The sequence below is a fragment of the Hipposideros armiger genome, unplaced genomic scaffold (genome assembly GCF_001890085.2).
Source record: "Hipposideros armiger isolate ML-2016 unplaced genomic scaffold, ASM189008v1 scaffold_32, whole genome shotgun sequence".
In the NCBI taxonomy this organism is placed as follows: Eukaryota; Metazoa; Chordata; class Mammalia; order Chiroptera; family Hipposideridae; genus Hipposideros; species Hipposideros armiger.
The window spans coordinates 1,531,948-1,549,620 of record NW_017731382.1 but is presented as its reverse complement, the minus strand read 5'-3'; the positions used below and the strand labels follow the sequence as shown (position 1 = coordinate 1,549,620).

The 17,673-nt window shown below is 61.0% G+C and overlaps 1 protein-coding gene across 1 annotated transcript in view; it reads left to right on the top strand.

Moving 5' to 3' along the window:
* The window catches only part of CDH4 (cadherin 4), a 465,478-nt gene extending 453,874 nt beyond the window's left edge, over positions 1 to 11,604 (top strand). Inside the window, exons 10-16 of the mRNA XM_019637155.1 lie at positions 1,288 to 1,541; positions 2,166 to 2,308; positions 3,740 to 3,973; positions 4,872 to 5,105; positions 5,508 to 5,647; positions 6,306 to 6,470; positions 7,629 to 11,604. Of these exons, the coding sequence (XP_019492700.1) occupies positions 1,288 to 1,541; positions 2,166 to 2,308; positions 3,740 to 3,973; positions 4,872 to 5,105; positions 5,508 to 5,647; positions 6,306 to 6,470; positions 7,629 to 7,832 (1,374 nt within the window). The 3' untranslated portion in view covers positions 7,833 to 11,604. The remainder of the gene's footprint in view (positions 1 to 1,287; positions 1,542 to 2,165; positions 2,309 to 3,739; positions 3,974 to 4,871; positions 5,106 to 5,507; positions 5,648 to 6,305; positions 6,471 to 7,628) is intronic.
* Positions 11,605 to 17,673: the final 6,069 nt, after the last annotated feature.

Sequence of the window (17,673 nt, the reverse complement as noted above, 5' to 3'; positions counted from 1 at the left end):
GGCGGGGTACAAAATGGTGCTTATAAAATACAGTCGTTCCTTGGCTGGAATTCTTCTGTAAAAGGAGCTTTTCCTCATCAACAAGGGCCCTCTGACTTGCTCTGAAATGCGGAGCTGCAGCAGTCACAACAGCCCCACAAGATGCCCACATCCTGGCCCCAGAGCCTGCGAATGTGGCACCTCACGTGGTGACAGGGACCTCGCAGGTGTGACTCAGTGACGGACCTTGAGATGGGAGATGACCTTGGTTATCTGGGTAAGCCCTAAATGGAGTCACAGGGCCCTCGCAGGAGGGAGGCAGGAGGTGACAGTCGGAGAAGCAGAGGTCGGGACAGAGGGCCTGGAAGACACTGGGCTGCTGCGGAGGGAGGAGAGGCCGGGAGCACAGGGGCCTCTCGGAGCTGGAAAGCGAGGGACACCTGCCGGGGCCTCCAGGACCAGCCCTGCCCACACCTTCACCTCAGCGCAGTGACACTGATTTTTGCCTCTGACCTCCAGAACTGCAAGATAACTGTGTGTTGTTCTAAGCCACTAAACAGGAACACAGAACTAACACAGAGTCCGGCATAAAAGGCGACGTGAGATCTTTCTTCTTGACCTCTAATCGCCAATCCTCAGAGGACAGCTGGTGCACTATCGGCTGCATGTGGTCACCAGGTGGGACCCCGTGGCTGCTGTAACATCACGTCAAGCCGGGCCTGCTCTCACACTTCTGGGAGTCAGACTCCAGAACCAGTCCCGCTGGGCTGAAGCCACGGTGTCGGCGAGGCCGTGCCCCCCCACACACTCACCCCGGCCCCGGAGGCTGAGGGGCTCCAGGTGCTGCTGCGTCCTCGGTGGTGGCCCTTTCCTGCCCTTTCACAGCCAGAGCCACCAGTCCTGACACGGCCTTCTGCTGCGTCACATGTCCCTCTGTCTCCCTCCTACAAAGACTCTTGTGACTGCATTTAGGGCCCACCTGAAGCATCCGGGGTCACCTCCCACCTCTGGGTCCTTAACTTCATCACGCCTGCAAAGCCCCTTTTCCCATGGAAGGACACAACTCACAGGTTCCAGGGATTAGGACTGGACATCTTTGGAGGACATTAATCAGCTAACCACAGTGATAAACAAAATTGTGTGTATTTCATTTTCTCACTATCGTTAAGAATGTGTGGATTTTGATACATTCAGTGTGTTTTGGTCAACTGCAGTCATTATTGGCTTTGACCTTGGACTAGTGTGTACCCCCTCCGTCCAGCCCCACGGGCACCTGCCCAGCTCAGCCCCTGGTCTCCTCCATTGCAGGCTGTCGACTACGAGCTGAACAGAGCATTCATGCTGACCGTGATGGTGTCCAACCAGGCGCCCCTGGCCAGCGGGATCCAAATGTCCTTCCAGTCCACGGCAGGGGTGACCATCTCGGTCATGGACGTCAATGAAGCCCCCTACTTCCCCTCGAACCACAAGCTGATCCGCCTGGAGGAGGGCGTGCCCACTGGCACCGTACTGACCACATTTTCAGCAGTGGACCCCGATCGCTTCATGCAGCAGTCCGTGAGGTGGGCTTCCCGCACACGGGCCCCCCACTTTCCATGCATAAAGAGGAAACCTGAAACCAGAAAGTCCCCAGCGGAGGCTCAGGGTGGCCTCGACCTGTGGTGTCTTTCCAGGCGGGAACCACCGGACCCAGTTCTGGGCCAGCTGGGGTAGCCCCGCCTGCCTGACACAGGCAGAGGTCTCGATGCCACAGGCGCTCAGCAAGCTTAGGCATCCTGATTTGCACACGAGCAAGTGGGAAAGTCAAAGACGCCGCGAGGTCTGGAGTTGGGCTTGGTCCTGCTCCAGGCCTCACTCCACTCGCTATATGACTGCAGGTCACTTGCCTCTCTGTTCCTCAGTTTCCCCATCTGTAAATGGGGACGATGAGAGCATCTGCCCCCTGGGGTCCTTGTGAGGACACATGGCCCATGCACCTTGGTGACTATGAGCCACTGTTGTCACCATCCCACTGTGGGAAGACACACACAGAGCTGGAGGGAAAGCCCTCTGCTGGACTCGGCGTCCAGGCTGGTGCCCCAGGAGGGATGCGCCCTGGAATGTGGCCCGGGGGGGCTGGGGGCTCCGGGCAGCTCCGCCCTCCCCCAACCCCTCACCTCACCTCCCGCCTTCTCCCCCCCCCGCAGATACTCAAAGCTGTCGGACCCGGCAAACTGGCTGCACGTCAATGCCACCAACGGTCAGGTCACCACGGCGGCCATCCTCGACCGCGAGTCCCTCTATGTCAAAAACAATGTGTATGAGGCCACGTTCCTGGCAGCTGACAATGGTACGTCCTGGTCTCGGTGACTCAGTGGTCACCCCACCGTGGACTCTGTGGCAGGGAGGCTGAGGGAGGCTGGCCAGCACCCAGAGGGCAGGGTGGGATGGGGCGGCACGGTGCCAGGTGCCCTGTGCTGAGCCGGAGCTGGGCCTCGTGGTCCTTCAGTGCCCCCCACAGTCACCCTCCCTGCATTCGTTCAAAGCATCAGTCATTCTGCCTGCCTCCCTCGCTTTCTCATACCCATCTGGTCATTCACATGGCCACTCACTCGTGGGCGGCAGGGGGGCCCAGGACGGCAGGATTCAGGCCGAGGTTGGCCCCAGCGCTGTCCTGTGTGACCTGCACGGCCTTAACGTCCCCACCCGTAAACTGAGGCAGCCTTGGCCAAGCTGCCCTTGCCAAGGACACTGGGAACGGGGCCTCGCTCCAGTCTCCTTCCTGCCTCCTTGACCCTCAGGGTCCACGAGGTCCCCGCAGAGAGCCCGTGATGACGTGTCTGTCCTCAATATCCTCTCCTCCAGCAGCTCAAGCACCGAGATTAGATTAGAAAGTGACTTGAAGTGAATCCGTGGCTGGAGCGCGGGGCCCGTGGAAGACACCCCACGTGGGATACAGGTCCCACGGGGTTAATAGAGTCTGCTGCTCATTGTGTACTGCCATCATCTGCTTATCGAAGCAGCTCCCACAGGCAGCACCAAGTCGCATGTCCTTACATGTGTTTGGGGATGTTTTCTGGAAGATTAGAGACATGCCGTAGGATATACTCTCACGCTCCGCCTGCCTCAGCCAAAACATGAGGCTGTGAGTGTGGGGGTCAGGAGCCGCCATTAGACGGCAGAGCCGCTGTCAGAATATGGCTGTCACCGCCCCTCCAGGCCTGGCCGCCAGCACATGTCGACCGCTCCAGCCTGGCTTGGGTGTGGGGATCTTGGGGGATGGAGACGGTTCCTTAGGAGCTTTGGGGCTCAGCCGAGCACCTGTCTGCTGGGGCAGAAGGCCCTCAATCCCAAACTCACCCTCAGAGCCTCCTTCTGTCTTCCTCGCAGACAGACAGCTCCTAAAGTTCTCCATTTGGGTTATAAGCATCTGAGCACAGGGCATGTGGCCCCTGGAGCCTGCTGGGTGGGGCCAGGACAACGCTGAGGACAGGGACAGGCTTTGCCCCATGAGCCTCCCCGGGCTCCCAGAGGGGCGCAGGGTCCCGAGTGTGGCTCTGAGCTCAGGGCGCCCGCTCCTGCAGCTTCACATGGTGACTGCGTGGGTGCCGTGTGCACACACACAGCTGTGGGTCGTGTGCAGTTGAGTGCTTGCGTGTGTCTGCGCAGGCTCAGGGCTGTGGTTGCGGTTCCAGGGCTGTCCCGGGGTTCAGGGGAAGGAGGGGCTGTGGTTGTGGAGTATCAGGAGTGACCCTATGGGTCACCTGTGTCTGTCCTGCAGGGATCCCCCCAGCCAGTGGCACCGGCACCCTGCAGATCTATCTCATCGACATCAATGACAACGCCCCTGAGCTGCTGCCCAAGGAGGCGCAGGTGTGCGAGAAGCCCAGCCTGAACGCCATCAACATCACCGCAGCCGACGCCGACATGGACCCCAACGTCGGCCCCTACGTCTTCGAGCTGCCCTTCGTCCCAGCTACTGTGCGCAGGAACTGGACCATTGCCCGCTTAAACGGTGAGCCCGCCCCAGGCACCAGGAGGATAGGACTGTCTGGGGTCCGGCACCACCCCCAGGGGCCCGCTGCCCTAGAAGAGCGGACAGCGGAGATGGGGGCCAGTCCCACAAGAGGGCTGTGCAGCCCTGTCCCTGCCCGAGCCCCGCGAGGCTGGGGATGCTGGCGTGCTCCAGTGCCCAGCCCCGCCCAGGCCACCCCCTGAGGAGGCCATTACGGCAACCCCAGCGTCTTGCTATTGTAGCGAGCGGCTGCAGACACCCTTGAGGGCACCGGCCAACCCATACATTTCCTAGACGTGGGCTTGTATAAAAGGGCACCCAAGTTCTGAAGTTTTGCTGGCGCTGTGAGGATGCATCTAGAAAGGTTCCACCAATTTCCAGTGTCACTGAAGTACAGGAGCCTGCCGCTCCCCAAGCCCTCGCCAGCACTGGATGTGACTGTTTCCAAAAGCACTGTTCCCATGTCTCAGCCAAAATCATTGTTTCCACTTGCATCTCTTGACCACCAGTGGGCATTCTCTTCTATACTTACTGCCCATTTTGTGTTTCTTCTGTGAATCGTGTGTTCCATGCCTTTGCCTATTTTTCCTTAGGAAGATTTTCTTTTCTAATTGATTTGGTAAAACTCTTTGTACGTTAAGGAAATAATTGATTCATCCTACATGTTACAGTTGCTCTTCTCGTGAATTGCCAGTGTCTTTTAACTTTATGGTAAGAAGCAGTGTGTGTGTGTGTGTGTGTGTGTATGCTTGTGCATGAGTGTACCTGCGTGAGCGGGTGTGTGTGTCTGTGTGTGTGTTAACCAGACACTAGATTTCTGTGCTATCAGATTTAGCTCTTTCCTGCAGAAGCCTTGCATGGGAAGGGCGGCTGGCCATTCACTGTCACTTTGTGCCAGGTGACTACGCCCAGCTCAGCCTGCGCATTCTGTACCTGGAGGCCGGGATGTACGATGTCCCCGTCATCGTCACAGACTCTGGGAACCCCCCCCTGTCCAATACATCCATCATCAAAGTCAAGGTGTGCCCCTGTGATGAGAACGGCGACTGCACCACCGTTGGCGCCGTGGCGGCTGCCGGCCTGGGCACTGGGGCCATCGTGGCCATTCTCATCTGCATTGTCATCCTGCTGAGTGAGTACGGAGGTGCCCAAGGCGTCTCTGTGCGAGCCCTCCCTCTGGGGGGTCGGGAGGAGGTGGTGCCCAGCCTGCCCCGTGGCTCACGGTCCCATTGGGGACCTGTCCAAAACCCAGCTGAACTGGTCTGTAGGTAACGCGCACAGGCCCGCAGGGCCACACATGCACCATTGCGGCACACGCAGATGAGCTGTCCACGCGCACAAGTGTGCACAGGCCACACACAGTACGACACGTGTGTACACACATGGCCGTGCACAGGCGTGCATGACGCACACACATGCGTACACACGCTCTCACACAGGTGCGTGGCGCACCCAGTCACCTGCTCGTGCACACACATGCGCCACGTGCCCACAGACACATGCAGCCTGCTCATGGCGCGGCCCCTGCCCGCAGCCATGGTCCTGCTGTTCGTCATGTGGATGAAACGGCGGGAGAAGGAGCGTCACACGAAGCAGCTGCTTATCGACCCCGAGGACGACGTGCGTGACAACATCCTCAAATACGACGAGGAGGGCGGCGGTGAGGAGGACCAGGTGAGAGCACACCCCGGGGGCGCCCGGTCTGGTCCTTGTCACGGCGCGAAGGCAGCCCGTGGCCCACGTCCGGTGAGGAAGGCAGAGACAGCCCCTGGGTGCCCGTCCCCACCAGGTCTCCCTGCCCGTGTCCCCAGGCTCCTGCAGCAGCTTCCTCCCCACAGGGACCCCCCCTCCTTGGCCAAGGGCCGGGCCCACTGCTGGCCTGCGCCCTGGGGGTGGGGTCCAGCCCACATGCAAGGGGCTGTCAGGTGACCTGGAGGCAGTGCCCCTGGGCGGGTGCTGCCTGGTTGGATGCTGGGCCCACCGTTGACCATTAGGCGACTCAGGGCAAGTCCTCACCTCACTAAAGCTTAGCGCCCCCCTAAAACTGGGTGACAGCAGCCGCAGCTCAGGGTTGTTCCGAGGAAAGGATGAGCAGTGTGGGCAGTGAGCCGTCAGGCCGGGGAAGGCAGCCCAGGGGCGCAGACCCCACACGTGCCTTTAGAACGGGCAGGATTCGGACCAACAGGAAGGAAGTGGGCACTGAGGGAAGGGCAGACCGGGTGACGAAACAGGACTGGATTTTTCCGGTGCGCTGCCTGTTGTCCTCACCTGTGCCTCCCCCCTCACCCCTCGGCCTGCCCCCCTACCTTGTCCCCCAACCCTCCCCGCCCAGGACTACGACCTCAGCCAGCTGCAGCAGCCGGAGGCCATGGAGCACGTCCTGAGTAAGGCAGCTGGCGTGCGGCGGGTGGATGAGCGGCCTGTGGGTGCCGAGCCCCAGTACCCGGCCAGGCCTGTGGTGCCCCACCCGGGGGACATCGGTGACTTCATCAATGAGGTGAGTGCTCAGGCAGCGGGGAGGGCCCAAGCAGGGCCTCCCCTAGAAACAGAATCTTGTCAACACGCACAAACAACAGTCGCTCCCACTGCTGGGCCCCAGGGGTGGTGGGCAGATTCAGACGGGGCCTCTGCCAGGCCTTGGGCTGAGCCCCCTCAGCACCCCGCCCTGTCCTGTGAGGGGACTGACCCTGCCCCATGTGCTTTCTCATCCTGCCTGAGTTTCTGAGAGGGACCGGCCACACTTGCGTCTCCACCTACACGGGAATCTAACTCTAAAAGAACATATTGGAACAACAGAGCCAGGGCGGGGTTCTGCAGAGATGAAAGGGGCGTCTCAGAACATTCCCCAAAACAGAGCACACGAAGCTTCCACAGCTGCCCAAAAGCTGTTCAGCTTAGGCAATGTTTACCGTCTCCGATGCAGTAGAAGTTTAAAAGCCCAAGAAGCACATCCTCCCCAATCTGCCATTAAAAGCCCGCTTTTAAATAACTCTGGGAGGAAGGTAAAAACGGGCACTACGAACAGTTCAATACTGAATGATCATTAAGAGCTGGGCAGTGAGGTGGGCCAGCCAGCCACCACCCTGCACACCTGGGCCACCCCGCGGGGACCTCCCAGGGCCAGCGCAGACTCCGTGCCTCAGAGCCCCCGTCACTGGTGGGGCAGCTCCCAGGGGCACCGCCGGCCACGTGGAGCAGTGCTGGATGCTTCGGGACCTCACTCAGGAGAGGGCTGGGCACCTGGGCGGGCGCCACCACACCTGCCACCCAGCCGAATTTTGTGCACGGGGATACTTAACATGACACCGTCAGAATCCTGACGTCTGGCCGCCACAGGTTCACCCCCTGTGGCAGTGGCCATGGAGTCGAGAACCGTCTGCAGAGGTGGCCCTGCCCAGCCCCCCTGCCCCGCCTGTGGCCGCGACCTCCAGCACTCTGCCACAGCCCCTTTTCATAAACACCAGTCCCTGCTCGGCTCTCTGAGATGCCCTTTGGTTAAATGCAGGGCATTAAGTGAGCACCTACAGATGCAAAGCCCTGTAACTGCCTTCCTGACCTGCCTCCCAACTCCCCACACACTCCCCATTCCTGTTACATCCGACCCCCAGGGCTGAGGTCCCACACCCTGCACCCTAACCCATGTCCTGACCCCCAGGGACTTCGAGCAGCCGACAACGACCCCACAGCGCCCCCCTACGACTCCCTGCTGGTCTTCGACTACGAAGGCAGCGGCTCCACGGCGGGCTCCGTCAGCTCGCTGAACTCGTCCAGCTCGGGGGACCAAGACTATGACTACCTGAACGACTGGGGACCCCGGTTCAAGAAGCTGGCGGACATGTACGGGGGCGGCGAGGACTAGCCAGCCGCACATCCCCGACCACAGTGGGACCAGCACTCAGAAGATGCCGGAAGAGCAGGACAGCAGGGGCTGCGGGCCTTCCCGACCCCCTGCGGACGTGTCACTTAGTGGTGTGCTCGGGGTCCTTCCCCGCCCCAGCCCCCCAACACTGAGCTGTCTGGCATGAACACGTCTCGCCCCCTGGCGCACCCCGCCGCCCATCACGGTAGCTGACTCATCACTAAAGGAGAGCGAGAGGCACTCTGTCTTAACTTGAATTTCTTAGAACAGAAGCACTGTTTTTAAAATATATATATATACACACATATATATATATATGAAAGTGCCTTTTGGTACATGTATCAGTTTCCCTCAAACTCAGGAGTGACTGAAGCAGACAGACCAAGGCCCCCCCAAGTCCTGAGCACCCTGACCCCAGCTCGTCCCAGCTCTGAAGGCACCAATTAAGGAATCGGGGAGAATCTTTTTTTTTTTTGTCTTTTATTAAGAAAAAAACTGGGTGATTCGCTTGACAAAACTTACAAAGAAAAAAATAGTTTGGGGTCCAAATTGCAACAGCCCTCCGTGTTCCTGTGCTGTGCTATACGCAGTGGGGAAGTCTCCTGGGCCCCTTGGGGGTCCCCGAGGCCGGCGGGAAGCGGGGAGGCCCAGCCTTGACTCCGGCAGCAGGGTGTCCCCTGGAGCTGGCCAAGCCCATGACCAAAGGCACCGCCGTGGGGGGGTGGTTTTCCCTTAGTTTTGGCCACCCCGACTCCCAGATGCTGTAAATAGCTGGGGCAGGTGGGGTTCCTAGGGGCTGTCCCTGATGCTTCCATCTCTGACCTTGGCTGTCCCCCAGGTCCCCCCAGTCAACCATTAGGTCTCCCTGCAGGCCCAACTGTCACCCCGAACACCACCCAGGTCCCCACTGCCTTTGGTCCAAGAAGCCACAGCCCAAACCAGCGAGCATCCCTCGAAACCCTGGCCTGAGCCCTCCACCCCTCCAGACCGGACCCTGTCAAAGGCACAGCGAACAGGCACCACCCAGGCCCGACCGCCCCCAGCGCCGCCGGCTGCTGTCCCAGGAGCTGTCCAGGCTGCAGTGCAGGCTCCTCCTGTTCCCGGGGCCTCGGCAGCCTCTCTCCCTGCCCCACCCTGCTGGACCAGTTTTCCGATGTGAACCAATTTGGACAGCAGCAATCTGCTGCAAGTGGCCGGAGAGACCGTCCTTGCTGTCCATCAGCCCCACAGATGCTTCTGGACGCACCGGCTGGAGACAGCAGTCCATCTCCTCTCCTGTGGACCCACGTCAGCACCAAGCAGCTTATTCAGACGCTCAGAGCTGTAACTGCCCTTTCTATGGGCAGCCTGACTCTCAAGCCAGAGGCCGGGGAGTCCGTTCCACAGGATGGTGGAAGGGGCTGTGTCCCAGGGACCCCGTGGGGAGCCTCCCTGGGTGTGGCGGCACCGCAGGCCAGCGGGAGGCAGGCGCCCTCACAGGGGGATCCTTGCGCCTGGCCCACTCTCTGGCTCCCCGAGGAACGGTGAATGGTGCCACTGGCCTGGCAGGACTTGGCATCAGAGCCCCCCCTGGGGGAAGGGAGCCCCAGCGCTGACGGAAGAGGCTGGCCAGCCTCACCTGGCCTGGAACCCTACCCCCAGCAGATCCTGGGTTTAGGGAGGAGCCTGGGGAGGTGGGGTGAGGCTGCTGCGTTCACCCCCGTTCTCTGTCTGGGGGTCCTTGAGCCACACCTCAGCCTATGGCCCGTCCCCGTTGCTGTCGTCATCCTCTTTTCTAAGCAGCTTTGGCCTCAAATATGAACTTGACTGCAGGCGTGTGTGCTATGCGCGTGGGTGTGTCCCCGTTGGACGTCAGGGTTCTTCCCCAAACCAAATGCGTCACCCACGTTGTGCTCTTTCCCGGGGCGGAGCTGGGGCTCCGTGCTGCGGCGTGGCCCGAGGCGGGCTCTGTCCATTCGGCCCCCATCCATGGCTGCCCAGGGAGGGGCTGTGGACAGAGGAGGAGGTGGTCGTGTCACAAGCTGGATGTCCCCCCCCCCAGGCGGACAGCTATCTCACACACATCAGGGGCTCACCTGACAAGGGGAGGGGACCAGGACCCCCAGTCCTAAGCCGTGCTATGCAAATTGTGGGGGTCAGACAGAGGCGGCTTGTCCCAGTGTCGGGGCAGAGGCTGTTCTAGGGCTTGCTGGGGGGTCACGGCTGGTGGGAGGTGAGCTGGGATGTTCTGTTTGGGCAAAGCCCATCCCCCAGCCAAAGCTGTGTGACTACGGCTCAGGAGTGAGGCAGCTGTGTCCTCTTCTCTCTGAAATCCCGAGGCCTCCTTGGGCCCCCCGGGCCTGGGGCTCACCTCAGGGATGGCTGTGCCCAGCCCGGCCCGGCAGGACGCAGCCGGATGACCCCTTGGTGACCCCTTCACTGCCCCTCCGCCTCGCGCCACTGGGGAGGACGCGGGTGTCCATGTCACGTGCCTCCCTCTGGCTCCTCTCCCCTCACCCCTCTCCCCTTGCCTCTCGTCACTGCCAGGTCCCCGGTGCATTTTGCCTAAATAGTGCAGGCTGAGGCTGCAGCAGCCAGCTCGAGGGACATCGCTGGGGGTCTTCTCATGCCCATCCGTACTTCCCAACAGCTGGACAGCTGCCCCCTCTCACTCCCACCCCAGGAAGCCCCTGGGGGCCAGAGAAAAACGGGGTTCCCACACACCCCCAGATCCACCCCGGAACTCAGTTCCAAGGCCAACAAGTTAGCATGAGCTAAACGTACAGTCAGTGCCAAACGTCTCTCTTATTAGCCTGTAGATAGGATTATCTGTGACCAGCTGCTGGAGGTGGGACTCGGTAACGGCAACGTGCTAGGGTGTGTGTCAGTTCCTTTAGGGGTTTTCTGTGACCACGAGAGTCCTGTGGGGTCAGGTCTAGTCGGGACACCCTGGCCGGGTCGGTGGCACCCCCAGCTGATGCCACCGTGTCTGTCGGGATCTCAGCACCCCAGGCCTGGCCAAGCAGGCCTTCTCTTCCTCGGGTCCCTCAGCACATGCAAAGTGCGAGGCCTCCCACCACCCAAGTGTCAGGGTAACGTCCACTCACCAGGCCCAGAGATGCCTCAGTTTCCCCAGGGTGAGCACCAGCTGCCACACGGTCCCTTGAGATGACAGTTCTGTTCTCGCCAAGGTAAAAAGCTGGGGGAGAGGAGTCTCAATTGTTGTCAATGTTAAAAGGAGTAACACCAAAAAAAAAAAAACAAACACAAAAAACAATAAAATCTGTACCGAGTGTCACGTAGCTTGCAGCAGCGCGGTGTACATAGGGGACGGCTCAGAGCAGCGGGCCCAGCGAGGAGCCGCCTTTCTGTATAATTGGAGCGTCTTCTTGCTTTTCCTTTCTCTCCTTTTTCCATTCTTTTTTTTTTTTTTGCATGTTTCTTTTTGATAATGGACAAAACGTGCAGCAGCCCGCATGACTGTGGTTGTTTCGGGGAAAGATACCGGAGTATGATGTGTTAACACTGCATCACTGAGCATCACGCAGTTAGACAAATGTTCCGACTTTTTTTGTAATCGTCAACAGCACAACTATTTTGTATTGTTGTTTGTATCATTTTGTACCAAAAAAAAAAAAAAAAGGATAAAAAAGGGAAGCGCATCGACGTTTTCAATGTGTTTGTCGTGCCGGGCGCTCTTGGCTCCACGCTGAGAGCAGCTTTGCGGAGCTGTGTGTACTGGATCCGAGGCGAGCACTGCTCAGAGGAGCGAATAAAGTCCCCCTTTTAAAGAGTCGGCCTCCGCCTGGCTTGTGTGTCCCCACATATTCGGGAAGCTGGTGGTGCTCAGGACAGCGGGTGGGTGAACGTGGGGAGAGGGTGTCAACGGGGGACCCGTCCGCCCAGCACGCGGTTCTCCGGCACCTGCTATGCCCCAGGCGCTAGTCTGGGCTCTGGGGGGCACAGACATGGAGAAAGCCCGGCCCAGGCCTCACACTGTGAGGCCCAGGGAAAGCGTGCAAAGAAGGGCTCGCAGGCCGTGTGCCCAGAATCGCAACCTGCTCAGAAGTTCCCACTCACGCTAACGAACTGTTAACCCAGGTGTGTTCCCCTCCCACCTGACGGGTAGGCCTCCCTAAGATGCAGGAGGCCTGGTTCACAGAACTCTCACGCCTGCCCCCGCTCCATGCCCTTGCCTCGTCCCCCTACAGGGGCTCTTCCACCTGGTGGGAACACACCCCCGCCAAGTCACAGCCCCCCAAGCTGAGAACCCAAAGACGAGCAGGCCCGCCCCACCATCCTCCGAAGCGCCCTGATTGGCCCAGCCTGGTCATGTGGCCCAGCTGCACTTGACCTCACACCTTCCTGGTCGTAAAGCCCCACACCTGAGCGAAGGGGCTGCTCTGCTGGGAAACCAAGTTCAGAAAGGCTGAGTGGCCACCCAGTCACCCCACAAGTAAGTGCACAGCCAGACCCAGAGCTGCTTCCATGACTGCCCCCCCACCGCGGCCCCCCCTTTACTTGGGCACACATTTGCATCCACAATGACTTGCATCACAAAAAGTCACTCACAGCACTCATTAAGGGTGCAGCTGATAATTACAGGCACAATTAGCCACTTGCTAATTTTGAGGGTGCCGAGCAGCTAATTACTTTCACAATTAGGCAACCGCTGTGGGCCTGTGACAGGCAGTCCAGCGGTGGGGGCAAACATTCCTTGTAATGGGGCCCCAGGACCAGGCCCTGGGAGGGAGGATCTGCTTAAAGACACCCCAATTCCACAGCAGAGGGCTGGTTGTCCCAGGGGCAGGGGCCTAGCCAAAATAACCAAAGTCCCTCGGGAAGCCCCTTCCCTGACCCCCAGGGGCCTTCTCTTAGGTCATTTCACTGGACAGAGGTCTCCGCTGCTCCCCTCTAAGTGAGAGGCAGGCCCAGCAGGGGGAGGGGGAATTCAGAGCAGTCAGTTCACACGTGTGTGCTGGCAGAGCCCCTGGGCCCAGCTGCTCCCCCCGGTGTGACAGCCCCGCTGCCGGCCAAGGAAGCCTGGCCCACCTGGCTGGGGGGACTCTGGGACAGGCGTGCTGGGGCACAGGCGCTGCCCAGATGCATGAGGCCCCCCTGCACCCCCACCCCCAATGCAGTGACGCAAATCAGCCCTTCACATGCCAGGGCCACAAGGGCTGCCTCCAGCCACAGTTCAACACCCGTCTCCCAGCAGGAAGTCAGGGACCTGCGGGAGGGCAGCAGCCCCGACAAAGGAGAGCTGCTCGGTTAGACTAGAAAGAGCCAAGACCGGAGGGCGGGCAGGAGAGTGGGGCAGAGGGAAAATGAGGCAGTTGTGTGGTGAGGGCGGCCCAGGCCCTTGGGATGCTGAGTAGAAACAGGGGTGAGCCCAGAGGAGAGCAGGCTGCAACTGACTACACCTGCGGAGGTGGGCGTGGGCTGGGCTCAGGAGGCCCCAGGGTGGGGAGGCCCTGCACTGGGCTCTGGCCACGTTGCTGGCTACGCCCATGTGTGCATCCCCTGGGACAGCAGCAGAGCGGTCTGGAGCTCAGGGCGAGGCCGGGTGGGGACTGGCACCGTCAGGCATGGGCATTTCAGGAGGGTGTGACCGGGGAGAACAGGGGAGGCGCTCATGGTTCAGGTGAAGGTGCCACAGTGACTGCCCCCCTCCCAATGACAATGTTGGTGGCTCTGCTGGTGGATGGGCACCATTGCCTCGGTCCTGAAGGCCCACTTAGGAGCTGCTTTTACTTAAGAGAGAAGCAAACTTCTACTCTGAGCCTGATTCTAACCCATCAGCACGGAGCGAGCACTGCGTCAGGAGAGCGGGAGTGCTCGGCCCTGGCAGCTGTCCCCACCCCGGGGCTCATCTCATCTCGGACCCTGGGTGTCCTTCTCTCCCAGGTGCACACACCCCTCCCCCAAGCTGCCCACCAGGTTGCTGCCCCACCCGACAGCCCACAGCCAGGCCAGGGCCTGGGTGTGGAAAATGTCCATGAGCAGAGATGCTATTGGCGGGGCTTGGGGGGTACTCAGCTCTTGGGAATCTGCCCGCAGGTGGGCGCCTGGACACCTGGACGCAGTGTCTCCTGGTGAGACTGCAAGACATGCTCACACCTACGACTCGCTGGGCGCTCACCACAGTCCTGAGGGGGCCCAGGTGGAGACCAGGGCTCCAGCGCCTGCCTCAGGCGGGAATGCTGGCCTGCTAACCTGGCCCTGGCCCCACAAAGCCCAGGGCTGGACATCTCTGTGCACAGCCCTGCGGTACTCGGACCTGGGGGCAGTGCAGGGCACAAATGGTGGTCTCTGTTGACTGCCCCCCAGTCTGCGGCTTTAAGTAGCCTCGTGGGAGGGAAGGGGCCTCAGTTGGTCCCTGGGTCCATGCGTGGGGGACAGGGTGACTGGTCCTACCAGCCCTCTCCGTAAGCAGGACCCAGGCTCAGAGGCTTCCAGAGAGGGCAATGCCTGAAAAACGCCCACACACGCTCCCCACCGCACCTGCTGCCCAGCCAGCAGGCTTCTGGAGGCCTGGGTGGCAGTACCCTCATCCTGACTCAGCCCTCGGGGGTTGTATCAGAATAAGGGGGCACTTTGGGGACTGGTGGCTTCATAAGCATTGAGTCATCTGGACAGCATTAGGCCTCAGCAAAGGAAGGTCCTCGAGGTTGAAGCTGCAGCAAGGAGGGGTGAGGTGTGGCCAGGTGGCGGGGGTCACACACACGGGCAGACTTCAGGCCAGCTTCTCCCTCTGCCCTTCCCCCAACCCATGTGCCCCATCACACGCCCCCCAATGCCCACCACCCCCCAGGCTCGCCATCGGCTCAGCGTGGGCTGTGGGGCGCTGTCCGCGGTGCTGACCCTCCAGTCGGCCCTGCTCCGTTACGGCTTCAGAAAATGCCCACAGGGACTTCTGCCTGTTTAAGAATAAATTGTCCGCTTGGAAATTTACCTCAAAGAAGAGCATGGGGACAGAGAGGCGTGAGCTCCGGCCACAAGGACCTGGCTTCTTCTGGCCCTTCTCCGCCGGGAGGCGCCCAGGCGGGCGGCCCTGCAGCCTCACCCAGGACTCCATCTGGGTGGCCGCCCGTGGCAAGGTGCTGAGCCTCTGAGGGACAAGCCTTCCTGCCCAGGGCCCTCCTGTGGAACTCACCGTCTCCCACTGCTGTCTTTGATTCCTTAAAGCAACCTGGTATTTACATGCTTTAAGTTGAGCGTATCCTCTGGTCTGTTTCCACCTCTTGGCAGGGCAGCGACCTCCCTGGCTGTCCCCGTTGTGTTCCCAGCATCCACAGGGCCTGGCCAGGCTCCTGACCACTGGTCACCCGGAGGGAGGAGGCGTCTCAGAAGAGCAGGAGGCTCTGTCCCCATGAAGGGACTCAGGGTGATGCAGGGAGTCAGAGAAACCTCCAGAAGCATGCTGCCCGAGTGAACTGGCAGGGAGGGTTAGCTCACTGCACCTGGAGCCAGGAGCGGCCTACGCTTCCTGCCCCCTGCCTTTTCCTTCCTTGTCCATTTCTGGGTTGGTTACCATGGGAACTGAGGCCAGTGGTCAGGAGCAGTTGTCGGGCACAGGTCAGCTGGGCCTGCTGGGAGGGCCAGGCAGGAGAGTGGCACGCCTTCTCAGTGTGCACGCCCCCACCCACGCCGTCACGCGAAGCCCTGCTCCTCAGCCAAGGTCACTGAGGGAGGGGCCATGTCAGAGAGGAAGCCACATGATGGAAATGTGGGCGGGCAGAGGGGCTCCCACGGTGGGCGTGACCCGAGCTGCCCTTTAGAGGGTCAGCGCCAGAGACCCAGGCAGGCCGGGCTCAGCCAGGGTTTGGTCTGCACAACACTGAACTAGGTGCTGTGGGAGTGTCCTGGGGCCGCTGTGTGGTAACCAAGGCCCACACTGGGGGGCTGACTTATTCTCTCCCAGATCTGGAGGCCAGACGTCCGAGGCTGGGCTGAGGTCCAGGTGTGGGCAGGGCCGGGCTCCCTCTGGGGGCTCCAGGCCTGGGCTTGTGACCACATCACCCGTCTCTGCCTGTCTTCATGTGGCTTCTCTGATCTCCCCTGGCCTCCCTCTCATAAGGACACTTGTCACTAGATTAAGGGCACACCCAGGTAAGACTAGTGGTCTCATCTCGAGATCTTTTAACTTGATCACATCCACAAATAAGGCCACACTCACAGGTTCTAGGGATGAGGACCCACCATCTCTGGGGGATGTGGGGGGGGGGGCATTTTTCCACTAACCACTATTGTCAACATTGTAAAATCAAGAGATTTTAAGGTCCCCACCACCAAAAAGGAAACCTGGGTTGGGGCTGTCCCGGGAACCTGCGGGCCTTGGCAGGCCTCTGGCCAGGGACCAGGGCTCCGGGTGGACGATGAGCTACTAGACAGGGATCCGTGACCACTGGGCAGGTCCGTGGTCCTCTGCACCCTCGCAGGCAGAGCAGGCCCAGGCGCGGCTCTTACCCCACGTTCCCCCTTAACAGGAAGAGCTGGTCAGCACCTGAGCACCCCATCTCCATGCCCCCGGGCCGTCCCTGCCCCACCCCCACCCCACCCCGCCCTCCACACCACAGTGACCACCCCCCACCACCAACTTATTTGCTCAGGCCGGCCCATCCCCCGCCCACATTGAGCCAGCTCTCCTCCCCGCCTCCACCCCCCCCCAGGTGAGCCCAGGTCCCATGGGCCCACACTGCCACCTGGTGGCCCCGAGGGGGCAGAAGCAGTCCCCACATGAGCTGGGCTGCTAGGCTGTGGCTTTGGGTGGACGTCCCCTCTCCAGCCTGTTTTCTCCTTCTCCATGGCTGTGGCCTCCAGCACAGTCTCACCTGGGCTAGGCAGCCCCTGTGGTCCCACAAACACAGAAGGCGGTCCCCGCGCGCCCCAGAGGCCGTGTGCCTGCGCACCCTGCGCACGGGACCCGGGACCGTGTGCGCCCGGCCGTGCGTTAGCAGCCCTGACGGGTCCAGGAGGGGCTCGGCGCAGAGGCTACAGTTCGAGCAATTCCACGCACCTCTCAGCCGCCCTGGGGTGTGAGGGCTGCTGCTACTGTCCCCATCCCAAAGATGCCATAACTGGGACCGGGAGGAGGGCGTGAGCCCTGCCTGGACCCTGCGGGGACACGGGGTCCTGGGCCAGCCTTCCCAGAACCCAGCAAGTGCACACCCTGGGGGAGAGCTTGGGGGGGCCCTCTCCTGTTGGTGCCAGAATGAGGCCCTCAGTCTGGTGATGTCGCCCCCCAACCCAGGCACCCCCAGGGCCCCTCGACCCTCCACCTGCATCTCCCTCTTCCCCATGGGGTTGACAGAGGCCCCTCCCCCACCGCTTGGGGTAGCCCCGCCTCCGGCTGGGGTCCTAGCTAAACCCGCCCTGGGAAGGGCAGGAGGGACTGCAGGGGTGGGGGTGGAGCTTGGACAGGTGCTCTTTCCAGGATGTGGTCTGCAATGTCAGGGGTCTTCTGACCTTCCCAAACTTCCAGGAGCCAGTTCTTGGGCTGGATCTGCAGGCCTGGTTGAATCCACAAGTGACGTTTTTGTCACCACTCTGACCCAAGGCCTCCAAAAGAGGCTCAGCGCTGGTCTGCAGGCATAGCTGGGTCAGGCACCCCAATACCACCAACACTCCTCACTCGGCCTGTCAGCCAGGCTCTCAAGGAGCAGCTAGGGGGCGCCCCCCAGGCAGATGGGCTGCCATCCCACCAGCCCCCAACACATAGAGCTCCTCTCTATGGGTGCCTGCACCCCTTTCCCCCTCTCCTGCCTGCACCCCTTTCCCCTCTCCACTGCCTGTTCCCCTCTCCCCCTCCCCTGCCTGCACCCCTTTCCCCCTCCCCTGCCTGCACCCCTTTCCCCCTCCC